This window comes from Aphelocoma coerulescens, chromosome 2, assembly GCF_041296385.1.
Source record: "Aphelocoma coerulescens isolate FSJ_1873_10779 chromosome 2, UR_Acoe_1.0, whole genome shotgun sequence".
NCBI lineage: Eukaryota > Metazoa > Chordata > Aves > Passeriformes > Corvidae > Aphelocoma > Aphelocoma coerulescens.
In genome coordinates, this window is record NC_091015.1 from 145534768 (window position 1) to 145559150 (window position 24383).

The 24383-nt window shown below is 39.0% G+C and overlaps 1 protein-coding gene across 2 annotated transcripts; it reads left to right on the forward strand.

Annotated features, from left to right (window-relative positions):
• The first annotated feature begins 19 nt into the window (after positions 1-19).
• On the forward strand, positions 20-23534 carry POP1 (POP1 homolog, ribonuclease P/MRP subunit). 2 transcript variants are annotated; one of them, XM_069005203.1, is made up of 15 exons: positions 20-244; positions 2894-3070; positions 3906-4081; positions 6451-6699; positions 7250-7337; positions 7639-7814; positions 8441-8688; positions 8819-8912; positions 9713-9824; positions 10791-10910; positions 15944-16059; positions 17356-17547; positions 18423-18577; positions 19307-19648; positions 20452-23534. In XM_069005203.1, the coding sequence occupies exons 1-15, from the start codon at positions 124-126 to the stop codon at positions 21110-21112; spliced, it is 3027 nt and encodes a 1008-aa protein (XP_068861304.1). In that variant the 5' UTR covers positions 20-123; the 3' UTR covers positions 21113-23534. The 2 variants fall into 2 exon arrangements, with proteins under 2 accessions (XP_068861304.1, XP_068861305.1); XM_069005204.1 differs by lacking the exon at positions 6451-6699.
• Positions 23535-24383: the final 849 nt, after the last annotated feature.

Genomic DNA, 24383 nt, shown 5'->3' on the forward strand with positions numbered 1-24383 from the left:
GTGTGCCGGTGGAGGCCGCGCCGCGAGTGAGTGCCGGGCCGGTGCTGGGGGCTGCGGCTGCACCGCCCCCCAACCTCTCCCCTCCTCTCCTCGCTACGGAGAGGCTCCGCAACCCCGCCGGAGATGTCTGGGGCGCGGGAGAAGAAGCGAGCCAAGAAGATGAGGAACCAGCCGGCCAGCGTCACGCTCCCTGCAGAGCCGGGGCCCTTCGCCGGCGGCGGGAGCAGAGCCTGCCCGCCCCCAGGTACGGCTGTGGGAGCCCCTCCCGGGGCTGGCAGGGTGACCCCCCCTCAGGGCCAAGTGTCCCCCTCTCCCCAGCCCGCAGCGTGCTGGGAGTTCTCTGGGCTTCGTCCCCTGCCGTAGACTCCTTTAGTCCTGGTGCTGCCGTTAAGTCCCGTAAATACGGGATTCTCTTTAACATGGGAGACTCGTGAAGTCTCCCTTTCTGGAGTCATTCCAAACCCACCCGGATGCGTTCCTATGTAACCTGCTCTATGTGACCCTGCCTTGGCGGGGGGGTTGGACTGGATGGTCTCCAGAGCCCCTTTCCAACCCGAACTATTCTGTATCCTGTGAATATGCACTTCTCTCTATCCTCCTTTCGATTACACAACGAATCCCTACGGTTCCTAGTCGTAAAATGAATTTGGGTGTTATACCCCATCCAGTTTCTCCGTTGCTTTTCTGCCGGACCTGGTACCTGCAGGAGGGGCTGATTTAGCCTTCTGGTGCTGTGATAAATGCACTGGTTTTCCTTCAGATCTGCATGCCCAACCAATTCACCTCCTGGGGCTCGTGGTTCCTGTACCTGTGGAAGGGTATTAGCAGGAGGCAGCAGGGCATGTCCCTAAAATGGCAGTGTCCTGGGTCGTTGCTGGAGCATTTTGTACACAGGTAACCTTTGCAGCTGAAGACTGAAGGATCCTGTCAGCTTGTATGCTGGATGCTTTTTTCGTTTATGTGTTTTGACCTGCATCCTCTATGCTTCAATTGGACCTCCATTTCCACCCCGACCTAACATTTAGATATTTTGTTACCTACATTATTTCTGGGAAGAACCCCACACATAAAAGGGCTTGTTACTGTGAGGCCTTCAGAAGTTGACAAATAGTATTTTTGTGACTGAATGAAAAAAATCCTTAAGTGTCACTGTGTATTTAGGTGACTGAAGAGTTCCTGAGCAGACAGAATGACACAGCAAGTTGTGCTCAGCCATGTCTGAAGATTTTGGAATGTCATTACAGGAGTACTGCCAGATTAAACATATTTTTCTAACTTTATTTGTAGCAGGGAACTTCTAAGATTATGTGGTTATGTCTTTCTGTTCTGCTAAATAGCATGGATTTTCATCCATGTAACATTCTTCTGTAGTGTGTCTCAGTTTTACGGAGCTGTTTTGTAGAAACAAGAAAGAAAAATTCTAAACAGGAGTTACAAAACTATGGATCTATGTAGTAGCTGAAATAATTTAAGGGGTTTTTAGGCATTAAGTCAGTTTTTCCAAACAGCCTTCTGTCTTCTGATTACAATTTTTTACTTCTTTCATGAAGAGGATGTGTTTGTGATGAGTTAATTTTGGGCTGTAGGCCTACACAGATTTGCTGACTGAGACAGCTTCCATCCCTCTTCCCCAGCTATTTCCTTCTCACCTTCACCTCAGTGTCTGGGCAATGCTGCTGTCAGGCAAATGGAAAGCCTGGTCAGGGAATTGTTCCATATGAAAGCTAATTTCTGTTTCTACACCAAATTATCTTTTCTGCACTATTACTGCAGTTCTGCATGATGTGTGGTTGCAGGAGGCTACAACAGCACTGCTGCTGAACATAAAACTTCTGTTTCTTGCTTATTTGAAATGGAAAAGGGAGGTTCTTTGCCTTTTTAAGTTCTCATCCATTGAGATGCTGCTGAATGTGAATCTCCTCCTGGCTGGTCTTCATGCCATTTTTGGGACAAAGGGACAGACTTGTTTAAGAAGCTGATCAACCTGAAAACTTTTTTTTAATCTCTCCATTTCTCTGGACACACAGGTTAACTTTCACTAGAGAAGCTGGCTGAATGCTATGGCCTCTTGTTCTCTCAAGCACTTGTTTTGATGTAGTGGATGGGGTGATAGGAATGGATGGATCTTACTTAGTCAGATTGTCCAGCATGAACTGCCTGAGAGCCATATCTCAAGTTGTAGTAGAAATCCTAACTAAGGCTTAACTGAATATAAAGTAATCTAAACTAATATATAATATTAGTTAGGCTGGATATACGCCAGTCGTTGAATGAGGACTTCAGGGCCCTCTGAAACTTTAGGTACTTGCTTAGGTGCTTAGCACTCCTGAAAGGTCTGTCTGTACCTTAGGAAGCTTTACTGTAGGCTTTAGTTATTTAATTTCAGTATTGGTTTAAATGCTTGTACCAGACAAGTAACTCACTGCACCATCATACACGTATCATGCTTGCCTTAATTATTACTGAAACAGAAATATATGTCAGGCAAGAATACACGTGCTTATAGGAAAAAAATTCAAGGGGCAAGAGTAAAAAATAACTTTGCTGTTTTGTTACCAAAACTCTGACTAGACAATAATAAAAATCACTACTGATGTTGCATGGACTAATTTCACTGGCTCTTGGAGGCAGAGTCTGGATTTGGTACCATTTTCAGAGCGTGCAAACGTTATTTAATCTACTGCAAGTTTGCTGCAAGGCAGTGTAAAATTCTTATTTATTCCTATAAGAAAAAACTTAATTCTTCTGATTTCTGGCGGCTTTTTCAGTTACATGTATTAAATATAATAGGAGGAGTCTGCAATGTAGTTTTATGAGGAAAGACTAATAGAGTTATCAGTTACTCAGACTGTTTTATATTTCTCTAACCTGTTTTCATCTCTAAACCTTCCAGGAGATGTTTGTTCTGAGGAGCAGCAGCAGAAGTTTTCAAATCAATCATCTGGGCCTTCTTACAGAAAAGACCAATATTTTTCAAAGGGGCAAAGTAGAGGAGAGAGAGGCAGAGGAAGAGGAGGATGGCAAGGAGGACACCAGAGTGTTTCTGAGGAAATGCCAAAATACATAACAGGTTTGCATATGCGGAAAGGTCATAATTTATATGTCCAGGGCAATTTGCTGGTGATTAAGTTTGCTGCCTGTTTTTGTGCAGGAGCAAAAATTAGAACTGATGCTATGTTCTTCTGTTTTTCCTGATTTTCTCCAAAACACAGAAGTAGTTGTGAACTGGAATGAATGACCAGCTGTTGTTCAATGGGTCCTTTCAGACTTCTGACTGAAAAAGTTGCACCTGCTTGTAGTGGGGGATATGCATTTTGGTTTCTGTTTGCCAGCAAAATGAGTATTGACAGTCATCTGCTTTTAATGTAGCCAGTGAAACCGATTTTACTCATGATGTAAGTTAAAGACAACTTTTCCTCTAACAGAACGTTTATTTAGGAGAGCAAATTAGCATTGCAAAATGTGGCAGTGCTCTGATAGTAGATACACTTCCATAAGCATGAAATTGGACCAAGCTCTGGATTTTTATTTGGTTGTTTTAAAACAGTCTGTAATATATTACTGCTTACGGGTTTTTTTTCCATGCTACAGTTTTTTTCACCTCCCTAAATACGACCTAAAAAGATTTCTATTCTAATTTAACAAAGAAGTGTTTAATGCAAATAGGAATTGTTGGTTAAACAACTTTCAGATTCATTAATGTATAAATACTTGCTTGACCATATCTGTAAACTTCAGGATATGTGAAGAATTGAAATTTCTTCAGTGACAGTGTACAATACTTACTTTTATGTCAAGAAGATACTGGACTGCTGTACTAGGAGTAATTCCATAATTTACGTACAGTATCCTCCTCTGGTTTTTTTGCGTTTTGTCATGCTCTGATGCAGTTCTTTTCATTCCAGTGTCTACCTTTGCTCAGGCTCGTGCTGCTGAGATCAATGCCATGTTGAAAGCAGTTTCGCAGAAGTCTTCCAACTCTCTGGTTTTCCAGACCCTCCCTAGGCACATGCGAAGGCGAGCAATGAGTCACAATATTAAACGCCTCCCCAGGCGGCTCCAAGAGATGGCCAGGAAAGAGGTATAAGTGTGTTTTACAGCATTCCATATAGGGGGCATAGCCAAAGTACAGTGTTCAACTCTATAGTTATTAATGTTCAGACCTGAACTTCTGCCAGACTTCCCTGAGTACCCTAAACTTTGGCTGACATTTGGATTCAAAATGCAGGAACACCTCAGCTTCAGGTGGTAGCTCAAGCAGGTCTCGCTAACCACCTGGCTTTGTGATTACTGGACATCGTGGAAAGTTATTAGAGTAGTGATAAAAGAGTCCACTGCAGGAGAGGTTGTTCAGGTGGTGCATTGGTCCCAGGTGGTCCAAGAATCCTCAGTAAGACCTGTCTGCCTTTCACCCCACCCCAGCTTTGGGATGTGACCGTGCCAGCCTCAAGCCCGCACAGCGGATGCGATGGTTCGAGTGTTACAGCTCAAATGTGGGAGGTACACTGGGCTTATTGGCAGACTGCATGCAGCTTAAGACTTAGTAATTGACTAGTCCTAACAGCTCGTGAAACTCATTTTGTGGCAGTATCTCAGCATTTAGTCAGAATATGCCTATGGGGGTTACTTGCTCCTTATTCACTGTGGCCTTCCTGTGTGTTTAAAAAGGAAAATTAAAAATTGGTTTAGCAGGATGTTATTGGGAAATGATCTTCCCAATGTTTGGCATTGATCACTTTATCATCTCTGAGAATTCTTAAAGTGATCAGTTGAGTTTTCTTGGTAAATTTTCTATATATTAAGGTTGCCTGATACATTTATTTATTGCATTCTTTTTTTCCCTTGCATTATCTTTAACTTGAGACCTTGCCTCCTCCACCCTGAGCTCCTGAAGATAATTTTTCGTGGTTCAGAAATTGCTTCGGGTACTTGCCTGCCACACACCAACTACATGTTTCTTAGGGTGTTTTATTGGATCTTCACAACCCGTACCTTATTTTACTGTTTTGGTTCACATTCTTTTTGCTTTGTCAGACGTGACAAGAGATGCAGTTTGGTGTGTTTTCTGGGAACTGAAGGAAGAAGGCATGGGCTGTTTTGCATAGTTAGTTATGTGCTCTGTCCTTGTTAAATCTAGATTTCTCTAATGTTTATGTTTGGTTCTTTTGTGTCCTGCTTTTTTAACTCCTTTCACATGACAGCCTATCTAACTTCTGTGTACATGCTCACACATACTCTCCCATCCATGTTTCCACTCCACATACGACTCTTGGATTTTTGAGATTATTTAATTGGCCCTGGTGCAGCTGTATTTCTTCTGCTACATTTTCTGTCTTCAGGTCTTTTGATGTGGCTTATGTGTTTGCACAGGCTCACATTTTCTTGCAGCTTGTCATATCTCTGTTACTTGTTTTTGTAAAGGTTCTGTCTATTACTTTTCAGTGTTTGACCTACATCTTCAAAGTTATCTGTTTCAATTCTGCTGCATTTTCTTAATTTGTCTTAGATCCTTTATCATGACCATTTTCATTGAAACATTTACCTGGACCATCTCTTATCTCTTCATTAAGCTTAAAGATGTATGTTTTTCACCTACAATGCCACATCCCTTTTTCTCTAATTGCCTTTCTGAGGCCTGCCATTGATCCAGTGGCTTGTATTTCCTTCTCTGTGATGGAATGATGGGTCTCATGGGAAGATACTTCCTTTTTTTTTTTTTTTTCAGCTCTATTTTGATTTCATGGGCTGCTTCAGTGTTTTAAGTGTTCTTGGCACTGATCTATCATTTTCTTTCCTTTGTTATTCTTATAACCAGTGTCTGTTGTCAAGTGTTTCTTGGTGAGCTTACAAAGGATATTCTAAGAATCTTTTTGGATATCTTATGGTCCTATTTCTTTGTACTACTTTTCTTCATAAAAAGAAAAATTAAACATTAATTGAATCAAGCCTTCCTCTCTAGCCATGCATTCACATGTAATAATTCTGACCTTGACTAGGTCTGGTTATCAAGAATTTGGTCAAGATATTACCACAGTCCACTCTCATCCACTTCTACATGATGTAGAACCGATAGGGTCCTTTCTGTCAGTCTGGGCTTTCTGTCTGTATGAGCTCAAATCTCCAGGTGTTTTTCGTGTCACATTGATTTGTTCATGTGAATGTATTGATGTGTGGCAGAAACTTCGCACAAGAAGTAGCAGCTTACTGTTCACTGTTAACTTTCTGAATGTGTGGGGATTTTTTTTTATATGTGGATTTCAGTCAAACCTTGATGCACTTAAGTGGATGTGACTTGCATAGAAAATTTCAAAGTGTTAGTTACCCTCAAGAATTATCCAACGTGGTGTAACTTAATTCTAGTGCTTCCTGTATCCTTATATTTCAGCCTTTTTCTTTTCAGAATTTTTTTCTCTTGAGATTTGCTTCAATATCCTCTCTTTTAAAAAACAGGCAGAGAAAGCTGTACATCAGAAAAAAGAACAGTCAAAGACTAAATGCCGCAAAGCTAGAAGACGCCACATAAATTTGGTAGCAGAGTTTAATCATAGGCAAAGAAAGAATATTTGGCTGGAAACCCATATTTGGCATGCAAAGAGATTTCATATGGTAAAGAAATGGGGATACTGTTTAGGAAACAGCCCTACAGAGAAGAGCTACAGGGCTTGTTACCGAGCCATGACAAAGCACTGCCTTCTTCAGGTACCACGTTTACATGTTTTGTTTGATATTTTGCCAAGGTGAAGTAATCAGCTGCTTAGTTATAATGAATATCTATGTGTCTTTGAAGTACTGTTGTGTCAGCTTTTAACAAGACTGCTAAGTATGAAATGAATAATTTTATAATTGTAATTCAGGGTGGCAAGTTTCAGAGAGAACAAGATGAACCTTTAGAAGAGTCTTGTGGTAACTATGACTGAAATACTACATTTTCAGTTTTCTCAAGCGCTGAGAGATTAAATTAATTCTTATATCATCTACCTGAGCAGGATGCTATTGAGGAGAGATACCTTGTTCCATGTCCTTTTTGATCTGTTGGTTTGAGAGGCAGGTTGGCCCTCAAACGAGAAATGCCTCACTGCTCTCCTACAGCTATTAATTTTAAGTTAAAAAGAATCTCATTTCACTTTGGCAAACTTTAGAGATTGAAAAATTACTACTTAAGTGAAAATTGTGAAGCCCTGTGTGGTCCTTTCTTTCCAGGCTCACTTTAAAGAGTTATTCTCACTTTGCCACTATCATATTGTTTCAGGACTTATCATATTATTGTTGTCTGGAGTTGGAGGGTAAAGAGAATGAGCTGCTGAAGCAACTTGCTCGAATGTGTAGCATTGACACAGGTAAAATTTACGTAGTTCAAATAAAGATTCTGAATAGACTAAAGGATGACCCATCCTTTTCCTTTTTTAGTAATGTATCAGTCTCAATAGTAGTAACAGAGTTGATAATGAATTGTGATTTTGGGTGAAAAATGTAATTAAAATACGTCATAGTAGGACTAGGCATTCTCATTTCAGTTTCTTATTAATAAGATAATTATAGTACAACATTAGCTATCCAGCAGCCAGACTGAATTTCAATTTTACTTTGTTTATTAAACAACGTATTATTTTGTTCTTCAATAAGTATCTTCTTTTTTAGGATTGACATTTCAAGAGGCTTGTTGTCTGTCTGGAAGGTTTGAGGGTTCCCTGTATCTTTACCGAGCAGATCGCTATCCTGAGGATATGCTTGGTCCTGTTACATTTATTTGGAAACCCAGGGATGGGTCTGAGAACAGACAGTTGTGGATCTGGGTGCATCCAGCTCTCAAGCAGGTGCTTTTTCCTATATAGTTGAACTCTTATTTCTTTATGTATTGTGCATTATTAATGCTGAAGAGGTCATCTGAAAAGTACGGAAGAACTGGGTATAATACATGACTTCAGGAATTAAAAGTTGGAAGACTATTTCCACTCTAACAATATTCATGTTCTGCAACTTGTTTTTATAAAGCTTGTACAGCAAGTGTGTGCTGCTGAGGTGTTCAGTGTTAGAGCTTCTGAGAACTTCTGTAGTGTCGCTTGCTTCAGGTACATGTGCAATATGGTGTTTGTGTGCTTGAGTCACATCCTTTCCATTGGCACCCCCAACAGGCTAAGTTCGGTATCATCACAGATTGTCATAATCTGATACTTAGCTATCAGCTTTACAAAAATGAAAATGAACAAAGTAAAATGTTTGCACAGGCAATTTTTATTATGTTAATTTGAAAGAGAAAAAATTCTTAGCAACTTTCGATATTACTTTCAGCTTTTCTTAGCAAGCCCTTGACTTCAGCGGAATTAAATTTTCCTTGAAATCCATATTGGAAAATTAAATAATGGAGTATAATTTTTAAAAGTGTACTTAAGCTTTGCAGTGCACTGCATATCATCCTAATCCAAACTTCATTTTTCTTAAGGACATACTGAGGGAGTTAAAAGCAATTTTTCAATGTACAGAGCCTGAAGAAATGTGTATTACTGAGCATGTTACATCAGTTCAAGAGGAAAAACAGGTGGAAGTTGTTACAAGCCTCGGCAATAAAAGAAAGAAGGAGGATAAAGAAGGAGAAAAAGCTGTGCCTGTAAAAAAAATAATTGGTGATGGCACTAGAGATCCATTCCAGTCCTACTCTTGGATCGCACAGACTACTGGCATTGCAATCAGGTTTGTTCGCAGCAGAGTCAGAAACTGTGGCCCATAACCACATAACACAGCTGCATTCTGTCTTAACAGTACTGGGGAAAATAATGTGTGTTGTACAATTGTATATTCACCTGAAACTTTCCTGTTTCAGTGACAGAAGCATGGAGATTCTCAGATACCGCCTGATCGGCCCATTATCACACTCCGTCCTTACAGAGACCCTGAAAGCAGCTTCTGTCCAAACAGTAAGGAAATCAGCACTTTGGATGTTAGTGTAATTTTGGTAGTGTTCTTAGAATATGCAAGCTTCTTTTTTGCTAGAAAGACCCATGAATTATCTAGCCTTACTTTTAATAAAGACTAAACTGTGTATTACTCCGGTGGCTTCTCTGTATTGAGCCTCTTGACTAACACTGATCTCAGGAAGAACTCCCACCTGGATTTTAAGTGGGAATAGGAAGAAAATAAAAACAGTGGTGCTGTTGAGCAGGCTGTGTAGTTTCTGCTGAGAGGTCCAGAATAATTCATACTCTCTTTGACAAACCATAGATCCTGTTTCTCAAGCAATGAGCTAGAGCACCTACAACTAGGGGTCAAGACATGTAAGGTACAGAAAACTTATGTGTTTTCAATAAAATATTCAGTTTCTCCAGGATTTAGGTTTTTTGTCCACTTCTTGGCATATAGCATCACTGTGGTTTAGTGGGGGTTTTTTTGTCTCTTGAAGCAAACATGATGAGGCCATGAAATCTCTGGCTTTCTGTAAGAAATAATTAATGACAAAATTAGGAAGTATAGTGGATTGCTTTATTTTTGGAATACAGGTTAAATTGAACAGCTTATTAGGGATTATTGTAAAGTATAGGACTACACTTCATCAGGAAAAAATATTTTGGTTTAAAACTTGAGAAGGAAGAAAGTGACTATAGTGCAACTTGAGAAGGAAGAAAGTGACTATAGTGCTTAAGGCAAACTAAGAGCGAATTCATACTGATAGAAAATAATGAATAACCATTTGAGTTTAATTAGATATGTTGTTTTCCAGGAGATGGCAGGTTCAGAGACAGAACTGAATAACTGGTGGGTAGAAAACTGCAAGGACTCTGAAAAAGTATCTCTTCATCAATGTCAAAGTGCTATCTTTGAGCTATTGGAAGGTATTTGGGCATGTGGGTGCTGTGGGTGGAAGGGGGGAAACTTAAAATCTAGTGGTCAAGACTGGCATGCTAATAAAGTTGACTTCAGTTTGGACATGCTTATTTTTTCCATGATCAAGAGAGTGATGCCTTTGAGAATTTACTTAGATACTTGCCAGGGCATGGCAAAGAGTTGAAAAATGTTACATTGGGAGTTTTAAGGGAATTTAAATCCTCTGTGTAGTTCAAACTCTTAATAGATAAACTGAATCTTGTTTGTTATCTTAGTGAACTTAGATTTGAGATTGCTGAAGGGATATACAGTCTGATGCATACTCTCACTCTCTCCCTCCATACACTTCAAATTAAGACAGTAAGTTGTACAATACCTCCACAGATAAAATGGTAGCCTCCAATCCAAAGTGAAAGTATTACACTTTGTTTATGTATGTTTGTTTCTAAATTAATAGTTGTGTATTTGGCTGAATTGTAAAGTATCATAAAGTTGACAGCATCTCCTCATTTTCTAGCACTGAAACAGGTAAGGAACTGGCTTTAGTAGATCTCACACTGTACTCAAGCTATCTATCCAATGTGAGGCAGTTAAGCAGAGATAAGGTAAAACCTTTACAAAACACTTCCAAATTTCCTTTCTCTTGAAGACAAGTGTAGAACAAAAGTTGATGGTTCTTTGAAATTTGTCAAATAGAAAGGATGAATTGAGTCTGTGACAGTGACCTCACATCATTGCTAAATGTAATTTTAATTGCAAACCAGGTCTTACACTGCTGTTGATTTTTTTTATTATTGGACATTTAACAAGCATTGGTGGGTTTTCAAGACATGTAAAATAGAGTATTCTGGATTGTGTCACTGGCTTATAGTGGTGTCATATCTCTGCAGGCAAAACCACACAAAATACTAGTGCAGAAAGATCACAACTTAATTGGTGGTTTCATGGCAATGTTCATCTGTGTGTTTTTAAAGGGATGAGCTCACCATCAGATATGCCACCAGGTACAATACTTGGCCTCACTGTTGGAGATCCTCGAGTCAATTTGCCAAAAAAGAAGACAAAAGCCATGCCAGACTTTGAAAAATACCAAGGTAAAATCCCTTGCCTGTATTATGAAGAGATTCAGTTTCTCTCTACGCTTTTGTTTTCATTAACTGTCATCTTCTATGGATTGTCTCTTGCTGTTTTCCTCTAGGTTTTGGTTCACAATAGTTCCCAATTCCAGAGCCCCTAGCAGAAGAGAAACAGCTTGAAAGTTGCATAGGTTTTAGAACAGCGGTTGTGAGGGAGGGACATGCACCAAAGCTGGTCTTGTGCTCAGTGGAAGCCTCTGTCTGACCATACAGATGATCCAGGTTCGAATCCTGGCAAGGCCAACCAGGTGCTAAAAGCTCCATAGTAAGGTTCTGTTTGGTGTTTAGTCTTCCTGATGCTGTTTATCTCTCCAAGAAGGTATCTGCTATTTCTGGCTTATAGGCCTACAATGTTGAAAGTTGCAATTCCACTGGGAAAAAATTATTACCTTTGCAGGATTAGTATTTCAGATGGCCAAGATGCTGGTTATGATACAAAATGAACGATGCAAGCATAACTTCTGAAATTTTCATTTCAGCGCTGACTTACACAATGTTGCAGTGCAAAATTCAAATTCAGATGGATGTGAATGTCCTCTAAAAATGTGCAAGAATATGTACAGTATACAATGGGGTTTGTGTACAGTGTAGGCATTCCCAATTAGGTTAACTGCACACAGGCTGCCTCACCTAATAGGAGAAATGTGATAGCTAGCTAGCAAGCAGTAGCAAATAGGACAAGTCGAAAGTTCCAGAGACTTGAAAATACCAAATTTCCCTGGTGGTCTGTTTGCAAGACACTAGAATAACTTGGTCTTGCATATCATGTAAATCAGGTTGAACACCTACTTCAGTTACTGTCTTTTAGCTCTTTGCATAATTCTGCTATTTTCATTTTCTTACATCCTCCTATTCTACCCTCTGTATCTAGAACAGCCTTTCTGTTTAATTAGTTCTGCTCAGCTAACTTTCTCATCATTAGTGTTCCTGTTGGAAATGCTGCAGCATACATGACCTCTACTTTGGTTCCTTCCTCCTGAGAAGTAAGGTGAGCTATGTAGCACTTGTTTACAGACACTGGTTTGAGCTGGTAAAGGAGTTAGCAACTACAGAAAGTAATTTGGCGCCCTTTGTTCTGCCTGTCATGTCTGTGAGGATGGGTTCAAGAAGGCAAGATCAACAGAAGGCATCTAGGTATTTTAAATGGCTCATAGTAGTTTCTCTCCCACTACTGGAGCTGGTTGTCCCTCAGGAAGGATGGCCATGGTAAACAGGTAACAGTGTAAGATAGGGAGTCAAGAGCACCCACGTGTTTTTTCCTTTGGCTGGATAGAAATATCCATCTTCAGAATCTTTCTACCTGGGGTTATCCTTCACGTGCAAAATATCTTCCATACCACAAATACTCAGAAAAGCTGGTGTTGCTTTTTGGTTTCTTTCTGAGTCTTTTTTTTTTATTCATCATGAACTTAAAACTGCTTCTCTGACTTTTATTTAGGGGAAGGAGGAGGTCCTTCAGCTAGCAAGGAAAGGTAAATAGCATAATACCTTCTAATTTAGGTTCTGCTGAATAACTCACTGTTAAACGTGACTGAAAAAGTTGAGTAGGCAGAAAGATGAAAGCAGACAGACAATACCACTGTCTTCCAGTAGAACTTGCCCAAAAAAGAGACTTCTCTAAGATCTGTAATTCCATTTTAGTACTGTTAATTTCCCCCTCCTGAAAAGAAAAAAAAATCCTTTTATGAGCATTAGAATTACATAAACTTTCTGACCCTTGTGTTGTAACCTTACTCAGATGTAGTAGTATTGTGAGCTGACCTCTATTAAAAAATGTTAATAGTAATTTATTTGTCTTAATCACATCTTGTTTATTGAGCAATAAAAGGGAACCACTGGTGTATTCCACACTTTTTTCCCCTTTTTGGCTTCTTGGACATTCAAATACTATTAGGATTAGTATTAGTAAGATTGAAATGGCACACAGATTACATATTTTAGCCTCTCCTGTTCTTCAGTATTGTATAAAAGCCAACTGATTGTCTTAGATAAACTTTACTAATTTAAAGATGCATTGTTTGTCAAATGAGTGACTAGTTTAGGTAAGTTATGGCCATCACCTTTGCTTGGGGATTGTCATACATGCAGTCTGTGGAATGATACACATCTGTTCACACTGCTTTTTTTTCCAAAATGCTGTTCTGAGATATGCTGTGTAGATTTTCCCTGTGAGTAACACACTGTGAGTAACACACTGATAAATCCAATGTAATTTCAGTCTTTCCCAGTTACTTTATCTCTTCAATGCTTATGCATGTGTATTATGAACATGGGCGGATCGGATTTAATCCAATCAACTGTCGTTATTTCTTCAGGCTGGAGTCAAGACTCCCAGTAAGCAGTCAGTTCTCACGTGACTGCAAATTAGTACTGTTCTTTTATCCAGTTTAAAGTACACTTCTGACATTTTGATATGTTGTAACTGTCTTGTATGGGAGAAAACAAATTCCACTGCCTTAAAAAACACTCAACATGGAGTATGCTGAAACTTCTACCTAATCAGTGAATGAGAGGCATGGAAGTAGAATACACCATGAAAGATAAGGGAACTAAACTTCCTTCTGCAGACACAGAGCCTGGGTCCATGGCTGTAAATACACCTCTTGCAGAGGTTTGGGTATCTGTTCCCAGTTGTCCTGATACACACCTTCCCTACATACATAGGACTCTCAAACTGCTCCTTGGCAGTGTTTATATTTTTTGCTTGCCTTTTTTTTTTTTGCAAAATAGAGGAAGGAAAATTTTCAAATAGAACTCTTAGGCTTGTCTTAAGATAATCAGCTGTGCAAATCAGATCAGTAGCTTGAAATGGAACAAAGCCTTCCTCTATCTGCCTGTATTGTCTAAGCACCAACCATTGACACCAGCAGAAGTAGATTGTTGATGAGCTTCATGTGCTTAGTAATGCACCTTCCTATTTCCTATACTAGCCCTAACATCTTACTTTCACGATTATCAGCAACTTATTCATCAGTAAGGTTATTTCCCCAGAAATCTTAAAATGTGGACTGAAGAAAACAGGAGAGAGGTAAGAACTGGTGTGAGGATTTTGGATTATGATTTGAATTATAGTGTGCTTAGTAGAAAGAATAAATTCTCCAGGTTCAGTGAGGATCAAAGAGAAGGAACGTACCAAGTTAGAGAAGAATATTTTAGGCTAATAAGGAGGATATTGGATGGGTGGTGGTGATGAAAATAAACTGACTTATAAGGTCTTTCTATAGTGGGGAAACAAATATTCATGCCATTATAGAATATAGGAATTGCAAAGAACTCTGAGAATATGACAAGGATAGGCTGCCTGAACTGTGATAATAGAAAGAAGTGTTAAAAAAGCAGAGAAAGTTGCAGTGAATAATTTGCAGTTGAAGGAACTAGAACATATTTAAATAATTTAACATAAAGATATTCTGGTGTTCACAAATGCTTTCTGTACAGAAGATGAAAAAGGTACTTTCCTTACCTTATGCTTGTAATTATGTGCCCTTCCCCCTTGGTTATCTTTAGGAGTCAGGAAGGAATTCCCTACCACCACCAGACAGTGTTGTTGCTATTTTTCTCCTTCTTTTGAGGCATTAATACTTGCTTTATCTCCAGACAGAATGTGCTTTGCCTATGGGAGGGTTGAGCTCTCTTAGGTTCCTGCTCAGTTTCCTGTTCTTAATTTTTGGTCAGAGAAGGAATTCTGCTTAATTGGCAAGGATTCCCTTTTTAGTTTTATGTTCTTAATTTGAAGGAATGACACCATAATCTGATAATTTCTTTTGCATTTCTCCTCCTCACATAAATCTATTTCATTAGCAAGAATGCATGGCAAGTATCAGTAACATCATCAAACTGTCGCAAGTGCTGCCATAGTTAATATTTCTTGGAAAGGATTTTGCAACTTTTAGTAATGGGTACATCTTAAAGATTGTGGATTTAAAATAAATAATTATTGCAGTTATGTTTGGTAGTACCTATTGCTAGGTGATGTTAGTACCACTGAATAATCTGAATCTTCTGTCTTTAAGTCTTTGTCCACATTACCTGGAAAAATTAGCAGAACCTTTTTTTGAAAGACTTAAATAATTTTAAAAAACAAAACAAACCCTGACATGTTATGTTCCTTTAATATGTAAGACCTTGTGGATGATGAAACGAGAAGCAATCCCTCAAAGTTTTTAATCACAGAACTATTAATAGGTTTATTGTATTGTTTCTTGATAAAAGTTATTTTACTTAAAATATGGATCAGCATTGACTACATACTGTACTGTACATTGAAGGCTGTTAATCCTCTGATCACTAAAGGTAGGTACACATTTTCTTTGCTTTGCTTAGATTGTAAAATTGAAAAAGAGATGGGTTATTTAATACTTCAACAATCCATTTTAAAGCTACAAGTGTTGTTTATTTTCAGAAATGTACATTACTGTTGATTTGTGCAGACATAAGCAAGAATAGTCCCTTCCTTGAAGCACACAGCCTGTGAAGATCCAGAGCAGGAAACTAGTACTAAATAAGTAGTTGCATGCTAGTCATAGCCATACAAATATTTCCTGTATGTACATTTCTTGAAGGTAACCCTTGCTTCTCTTACAAGTTTACTTAGGCAGACTTATTTCAGGCTTTGTAATGCTCCTCTTTCTGATTTTCATCAAATCTGTTGAGCTTCACACTCTGCCAGAAAGGCCAGATTCCAGAATATTAAAGGTGGTATGTAAAGATCTTATTTACATCACCAATGGTCATGTCTTTTGTTAATGAGAAATGCTGGTGCGAAAATACTACGTTAGTCTTTCTAACACTAGTAGTTTATTTCATATTTTGTATTGGGAGAAACATGTGACAGTAAGACATTCCACAAGCAATGATGCTTGTTAAGCTTTTAATAGTCTTTTCTTGGTTGTCTGCTCATTATACTTACGATACAGAAGTGGCTTTTGTAATTTGGTACTTAAACCACAAAAATAGTTTGAATTTTGTTTAAAGGTTCTTTTCTTTTGTAGATAATGATAAAGTTAGGCAGCTGTACCTGAAGGGTGTACCTGTAGACTGTGCTCACAGCTTTATCTGGGACCATGACATCCGTAAGAACGTCACTGAAAATAAAATCTCAGAGCAGGTAACTAAGTAGGTGGATTGCCATGGAGGAAATGGCTAATGGTTCATAGAGTCCATAGAAAGAGACTCTTGGAATTTGTATAAATCTAAGATTAATCAATGGCTTCCTTAATGTCATAGTATCCAGCTGCTGACTTGAAGTGGTTTTTTGTAGCCTTTGCATAATGTTCTTGCACAGCCATTGACCATGATTCAATTAAAATAAAGCTTTATTGGATTGTCTGCAGGACTATAGTTGTAGATTTATTTAACAGAAGGGTTTGGAATTGGATTTTCATATATCACCTTGACTTGTGCAGCAGAAAAGACTGACACAGGAAGGTTCTGGCCTTTAGCTGTAGTCAGGGTGATTCTTCTGATAAAAGAACTGTGGAAGTTGGAAGGAAAAAATCCTGTGTTTCTGAACTGCAGCACACTGTGCTGTGGGTGTGCTGGGCAATAACTTGTGATTTGTAGAGAACTTCAAATATGCTGTTGCAGGTTTGAAATCTCCTATCTTGACATTTTCATTGACAATGGAGGGCAGCCCATAAAGTGCATGGATAAAAGGTGATTTAGTCCCAAGAGTTGATAAACTTTTGGCACCATTGTAATCAGAATGAGTAAACATTTGTATGGCAGAAACATCTTTCTAAATATTGTCTTTCTGAAAATAAATTTTTTGCCCTTTCAAACTGACATACTGTAAAAAAGCATAGTATTTAGAAAATATTACTCTGGCACATGAGTTATCAGCACAATCTTTTTGTGTATGACAGTGTTCTTCATGCTGTCATGAAATTTAATGTTTACCTGATAAAACAGAGGGAGTTTGATGGTCTATTTTTTAAATAAATGTATTATTAATGTGGTACAATGGAATATAACAACTGGTGATTGACAAAACCTCAGTGCCAGCATGCTTTATGTAAAACTGATGACCACATCTTCTCATCTACTTGGACGTAGTTCAGATTTGCTCCATATAGTGACAGACTGAAAGCACCTGTTCAATCTAGTCTTGTGCACAAATCTATAAATACAAAGTTGCAAAACTTGTTTTTCCTGCTTCATCTATGTTGTGCCTTGTACCCGCTCTTTATCAAGGGCTATGGAAGTAAGAAGGGGAGAAAAAGGGTGCTTAATACTCTTTTCTAGAATAATTTTTCATGCCTTGATGAAATTCTGTTCAAATATATAGTGTATTACTATATTTCTCCTAGCTGTAAACTCACCTTCTCTCTGTATCTTGGAAGGATATCTGGAAGAGGGAAGAAGAATGGTTATTAACTTACGGGAAATGTCTCTTCCTTCTCAGGATTTGAACCATATGAGAGCTCAGTTACTGGTACCTGGATCACACCTTGATTTGGGTCCTTGTGAATCTAAGATTCCCATACTCTTGGTGCAGCAGCCAGGGAAAATGGCTGGAGAAGATCGACCAGGATGGGGAAGTGGCTGGGATATCTATCTCCCAAAGGGCTGGGGCATGGCTTTCTGGATTCCTTTTGTAAGTGACTTTGAGGGCAAATTGCAAGTAAATTTAATAATTTATATAATTTAGTTTAAATTAATCGATTTTAGAGAGTGTACTTCACATTGTATAACCAATTCCCAATTACAGGATCAAAATCACACTTTAAAAAATGGCATATGAACTGGTTCATGACAGAAGCTTGGTCTTGAAACTTCAACAATAGCTTTCCATGTCTTTTGTTGGGTACAGCTATGCCCACACAGCAGTCTAAAAGCAGCAAATCAGTGGGGAGTCAGGAGGGAAAACTGAAGCTATACCTCTCTCTGTTTCTACAAACATATGTCTCTAAAGAGAAATCATTTGGTGCCTGCTGCTAATCAATTTCCAGCTTGGCTGTCTACACCTTGTCACCAAATTGGTTGCCTCTGATTTGGGAGAGAGCTTGAAACAAAGTTCAAGTAAACCTTGAATACTCCTTTGGTGCTGTTTGAAGTATCCTGCTTTGAGTGTTTAGGTGGTAGTTTTAATATCTTTCTGCAAGTTACAGTTATGCTTTTGAATGTGCAGGGGATTTAGTTGCAGTGATACCTATTGTATGGTTAAAATACATTGGGCAGTGGCTGTCGAAGTAATACAACATTCCTGGCAATGTGCAAGATCAGAACCTGTAAAATTCTCTTCGGTTTTGTTGGTAGTTTTGCAGAATTAAATTTAAAGAGCATGACTAACTTCTTTGTTAAAATTAGCATCTAGAACTGTAGAAACCATGCTTAAGTTTATTTTTAAAGCTAAAGTGGTAGACTTCCAATTTTCTAAGGAGGTACCCTCTGGGCATTAATGTTTTGTTTCAGCTAGAAACCCATAATTGGTTCAAACATTATTTTTTGGGCATTTGGTTTTTATAACAGATATATCGAGGTGTACGAGTTGGTGGCTTGCAAGAGGCATTAAAGCATTCCGAATACCAAAGAACACCTCACACTCCAAATGATTTCCCAGACTGCCAAGCAGGAATGCAGTTTGCCAAAGAACTGGAAACCAGTCTTCTTGAAAAATTCAAACGGTAACATTAACTTAAAAATTGACAGCAAGAATGACAAAAATGAATACTGCTTAAAATATTCCATTAATTATCTGTTGTTGTGTTCATTGGACTTTATTGATATCTTTCACTAGTGTTTTAAATCTTAGTATTATGAAAAAGAAAGGAATCCTAGATATACTTAACTCGGCTAAACGGGGCATGTAAATTAAACCCTTCTATTCTCAGAGATATGCTCAGTTATAGAGCTGTTACAAGGATGCATAGCAATAAAATAAACAAAACTATTTTGAGATTCTTAAGCAGCAAATGGGGGAGGAGGTAAGACAATATAAAGGAGTATGTCAAAGTATGTACCAAGTGTTAAAGAATACAGTAAATTAAGAGGTTCATTTCAGGATCTAATTTTAAATATCAGGTGTTCTGAAGTTTGCCTTCATTTTTACTGCAACAAACAGACTCTTAACCATGAGTTTGGAGTAGCTGGAAATGTCCTACGCACCAACTGGTGTTGGTTCCCCTTCCAGGTAGGAGGGGCAAGTAGAAGTTCAGAGGGAAAGGTGGCGGTGGTGTCAGTCACAGCAGGTAGATGTTTCCAGCATGGCTGAAAGGATATAGAAGTACAGCAGCATTTTGTAGATTGTAATTTTAAAATTTTTGTTCAATGAGATTAGAAAGTTAACTGTGCATTCCGTTCTAAATACTTGATTTTGAACATATTCTTACCTAGTTACTTGATTTATCATTTAGACGTCCACCTGCAAAAAGGGCAAATTATGTCAAGCTGGGCACTCTGTCTCCTTTCATCTGTCCTTGGGGGCAGCTGACAAAGAACTGGGAAGGAAGAATGAAAGCTTCAGGGGGATTTTTTTGTCCTTCCTCCACACATCCTGAGTGCTGCACAACTGAAGGGCAGACCTCTTGTGACCCCAAAGCAGAAGTGGTTAGAGAAGCTTCCCCTGAGACTGGTGAGGTAGAAGAGACCATGGAAATAACAAATTCTGAAGGTGCCCTAAAGACAGAAGATGGTACAAGCATCCAAGATTTTGGTGAGAGAGATGAAACTAAGACAAGTGACTTTATTGTTCTCAGGTATGTCAAAATGATACACACATTTTATTTCTTTATTGGTATTTATTGAATTGGGGAAAGGAAGAGCTCAGCCTTGGTTATTAAGATGAGAGAATTATTTGATCCAAATACAGTGAGATTAAATAGTTTTGTAATGAATCAGAATCTGCTGTTGAGTGGAAGTCCTTCTGCTTTTTTCCAGCGAGCTTGGTGACTACATAAAGAAAACTCCTAAATTACCTTAAATTTAACACTCTGGAGTTTACTGTGTTAGAGTTGGTGTGTTCTATCTGCTTCCAGGTCAATGGAGCTTTTGAAGGCTCATATTTGAGACTTTAAGACTATTGCTGTGAAAATCATCTTGCATTCTCTTCTCTAATACATCGCCACAGGTGGTTCTTGCACTCCTTAACAAGGTCTAGAAAATAGAGAATCCCCTGCATTCCAATGCAACGCATGAGGGCAGCAACAGTATTGGAAAGTGCCTGAACACAGGTCTTTCATTTTTGTGTGGTTACCAGGGGAAGAAAACATTGAAAGTTCTGGACTGCATTAGTGTCACTGGAGATTTTAGAGTATTTGTGGTTTTATCAAGCTTTGAGGGTTTTAACAAGTAATGTCTCCTTCCTTCTTAAGAAGACTCATGATTTCCACTCACCGATGATTTTATGCTAAGAGTGATACAAGTACCAGCTTTTGGAAGGTTACAGAAAGCCCCAGGGCTTTTTAAAATTGTGCTCTTGCAAATATGTGGGGTGCTGGATTTCTGTTGTACTGCTTGTTAATAATTATCTGTGATGTTTATTTTTGAAAATTTTTAATAGGAGTGAGAAACTACTAATGCAGTTATCAGCCTGGTGTTATCCCACTGCTGGGAAGGATCGGCGAATCCGCCTTATTTCTCGACTGGGACAGAAGGCAATGACTGAAGATGCTTTTTTGCCAATGTTGATGAGCTACCCAAGGGCTCTCATCTGGGTCAACTTGTCACTCTTGAGAAAGGGGAACCCTGAATTACATGCCATGATTTGCATCCCAACAGAAGATGACTTGCTGCATCTAAGCAAAGACAAACTCTTCTGTGGTCCACAGGAACCCAAACATCGTGACATATTCAAGGACAAGGTTCAGAAGCAAAAAGAAAAGAAGAAGAAGAAGAAAAAGGATAATGTGAAGTCTCTAGAGAGTGACCTTCCAGGCATTCCAGATGAAGAAGCAACTGAGGACCATGAAGATCTTATTCTTGGTCTTTGGTCAGATGCTCTCCCAGATGTTACTTCCCACTGCTCCAGGACTGTCTTGGGGTATGTCACTCGAGGGGATTTTTCATTGGCTGCAGGCTGTGGAGAAGCACTGGGTTTTGTTAGCTTGACTGGGTTAATTTATATGTTACACAACCAGCCAGCAGATAAAAAAGGGCTTGTTTTGTTAAGGACTCCAGCATCTCTGCAGTACAGATTTGCAAGACTTAATATTGAAGTTTAAGTATCATTGCAGTGCAGTAAAATGCCAAAAATACCAAAGAATTCTGTTTTGTATTCTGTGGCCTTTCTGACTTGTCTCAAATTTGAGGTTATTCTGAGCCCAAACAGCTCTAAGATTATGAAATAATTAAAAAGCTTTTTAGCATTATTCAAGAAAATATCTAATGCATAAACAGACTAGAATTACTTTTGATGTCTGCATTGCTAAAGATTTCTAAGAGATCATTATCATGATCTTCTTTATCTCTAAAGAAGCATATTCTTCATTTTTTTCTCCTCAAAGCAGTGGATGCTATAACAGTGTACAGGAAATCATCACTTTCATTTTAGAAGTCTTTGCTCAGATGGACTGTAACTTTACAGTGCACTTAGTGCACTTTCACATGTAACTGCATGCAATCTGATCCAGTGTATATAGCAAGTGGCTTTCCTGATTCCTCATATCTGAGTACGTGGCTGCAGTGCAGCAGAGCTATGTAGAGAAACCTGGTACAGAAAGCTGAATGCTTAAATGAAATGCAAATAAAATATAGCCCAGCTATGTAATTTTGAATTATAGCAACTGGAGCTTTTAAACTGGAAAGCGTATCAGTCTGTCTCCCTAGTCTGAAAGATAATAAGCCTTTCAGATGCAAATTGCTAGTGGTGGGTCAGCATACATTTTCTGTTAATAATAGGGGATATTTTTGTTCCTTAAAACATGAATTTATTTTTGTATGGAATGTGTTAGAATTGAAGGTTCCTTCATGTTACAGTACGGTTCATGAATATTGTTCAAACAATCATAAAACTTGTAAAATATGCTGGGGGTAAAGAGAGAAAGGTGTTCGATTTGCCTGGGACAGTGTGGGTAGGTTGCTTGTGTTTGGTATTTTGTTGGGGGTTTTTTTTAAAAATAGCCTTAAGCATCTAGCCATTTCTGAGTTATGGAACTTGAAAAGGAGTTTACAGTAATACACTGTAGTTTAGTAACAGCATGATACAAATATATGTCAGTTGGTAAAATTATCCTGAAATGATCATGTACAAATAAAAATGTAATGTATTCTTGAGTCAGTAGTCTATTGACAAAGTTTGATTCTTAGAGAAAATAAACATGGATTAGTTAATGGCTTTTTCTTTCTACATGTCACTATTCAACTTAATTTCCTCTTTCACAGTTTTGTTTGGAAGTCTTAGGCAAATTTATTAATGTTGGCTGGAGTTGTTGGAGGAAAGATTCAGTGTGCCTTACCCCCAAAATTATTAAAATTTAGGATCATTTAAATATGGCACACACATGGGGAAGGAGGAGGAACATCTGATTGCAAGGGAAGTATTGGAAGTGGGGCTGGATTCTTTTTTAAAAAGTCTTCAGAAGATGGATTGTAGAATGTGCACCAGTAATGGGAGCTGTGATGGCATGTGGGAAAGAAAGATGCAGTTTCCAGCACAGCTTGGATTGCAGCTGCCTGAGAAATCATGCTGAATGGCTCCTCACTGCTCACCTTTGATGCACCTGATAAAGCAATCATGGTCCCAGACAGGTCCTGGGACGCATCTGCTGGAAAGCCAGCAGATGGCCCCAGAGGAAAGAGCTTGGTGCTAGCAGGGCTGGGATTCACACGCTCCTGGCGTGTGACTGTGAGTGCTGCAGCCTGTAGGTATGTGTGAATAAGGAGCCCCTTAAACTTTACAGCCTGGCTGCTCTGATCAAGTTCTCTCATGGTAATAATCCTGGATTTAATGAACCCTTTGAATTGTAAGCCCGATTGAAATATTTCTAGGATCACAGTTTCCAGAACTGTGCTTCATGGGAAGAAAGGAGGGGAAGTGATGTTTATATGATTTTCTCCCTCGTCACCTCCCTCATCTTCTTAATAGATACATATTTTCTTGCCTCAATAGACCTGGCTTGTATGTGAGAAAGAAAAAGAAGGCCGCACCCAAGCTATCATTTTTTCTTTTCTGCTTGTAGATCTTTTGTTCACTGAGTCTTTCCCAGGTTTTTATTTTTTAAAAAAAACATCTGGAGTCTTTCCTTTTTTTCTTCCTATTGGTAATTTCTGCCAGGTTTTCATTTTGACACTTCCTGTTACTTTTCTTTGATTTCCATTCTCTATTTTTGATTTATGATCCTTGTCTCTGGTGAGCCAATGAACAGAAACTGGAACCCAAGTGCATCCTGTTCTGTATATCTTGTAATATTGTTACACAGTTGTTTTCCTTTAAGTCAATGATTTATGCCTTAAGACTTCACTCCTTGTAAAATACACTGCAAACCAGATAAGTTAAAAATGCTCAAAACTCTCAGCCAAAATTTGTCAGAAAAGTACTGTGACTTTATGTAGCTGCAAGGAAATTTTTATCTGTGGTTGCGATTTCCAGATTCCAAGTGTCTCAAGGGTGACTTAGTCATAAAAACCATGTCAACACCGGATAATCAAACTGTGGATAATTAAACCTGTGTTATCTGTGCATCAGCTCTACAGTACGTCTCTGATCATCATGTTGAATCAGGTGTAGCTTACCGCACACATCTGCTCTTACTGCAGTTGCTATATGTTGGTTAACTACCCCAGAGCATCTGGATCAGCTCCTGTGGGCTGCGATACATGAGCATTTTTGGGAACCTAGGAAGCTCTGGCCTAGTGAGAGCAGCTCTCACAAGCTCTCCGGCTCTCATGCTGTCCTCCAGATAACTTTCTCAAAATGGATGCCAGCACAAACCCTTAGCTCTCATCCTGTGCTTGGCAAGAGCTTTTGGAAGCTAAAATGAAGCGCAGAAGGCAATTTTGGCATTCTGTGTAGCACGGTGAGGAGGTTGAATGGTAACACATTGCTCTGTAGCTCTTTCTGTGGCTCCCTCAGAGCAGCTGTGTAAATGCTGCATTTGACTCACCGTGTGAAGGGTCTTTTCCCAGTCTGAACCATGACTTCTGTGGCAGTTGCCTGCTCTGTTGACAGGCACAGTGACTAATGCACCTACCAAGCTGAGGGTCTCCAAGATACACATTCTTTACCATTGCAAACCCAGAAAATGAGGTTGCAGAGGAGGGTGGTGATTACTCTGTGGGATGAAGTGAGGTGGGACTGGGGCAAGATTGTTGTGTGTTTGTTAAAGATGTTCAGGGCAATCTGTTTAGCAGCCTGTAGGTAATGGAAGAAATTACCTGGCAGAAAGGCAGTTGGGGTTGTTGAAACAAATCTGGGAAAATAATTGACAGGGTGTCAGACTGTTCAATGGAGATAGATGCCTTGGGGGATCATGGCACACACAGACGAAGAGTTGT

Excerpts from the sequence above, each read along its gene's own strand:
- POP1 (XM_069005203.1), top strand. The coding sequence starts at position 124 with ATGTCTGGGGCGCGGGAGAAGAAGCGAGCCAAGAAGATGAGGAACCAG. Across the intron at positions 8,913-9,712 it reads AAGCAGCTTCTGTCCAAACA|GAGATGGCAGGTTCAGAGAC; the intron begins GTAAGGAAATCA and ends GTTGTTTTCCAG. Across the intron at positions 19,649-20,451 it reads AGTGACTTTATTGTTCTCAG|GAGTGAGAAACTACTAATGC; the intron begins GTATGTCAAAAT and ends AATTTTTAATAG.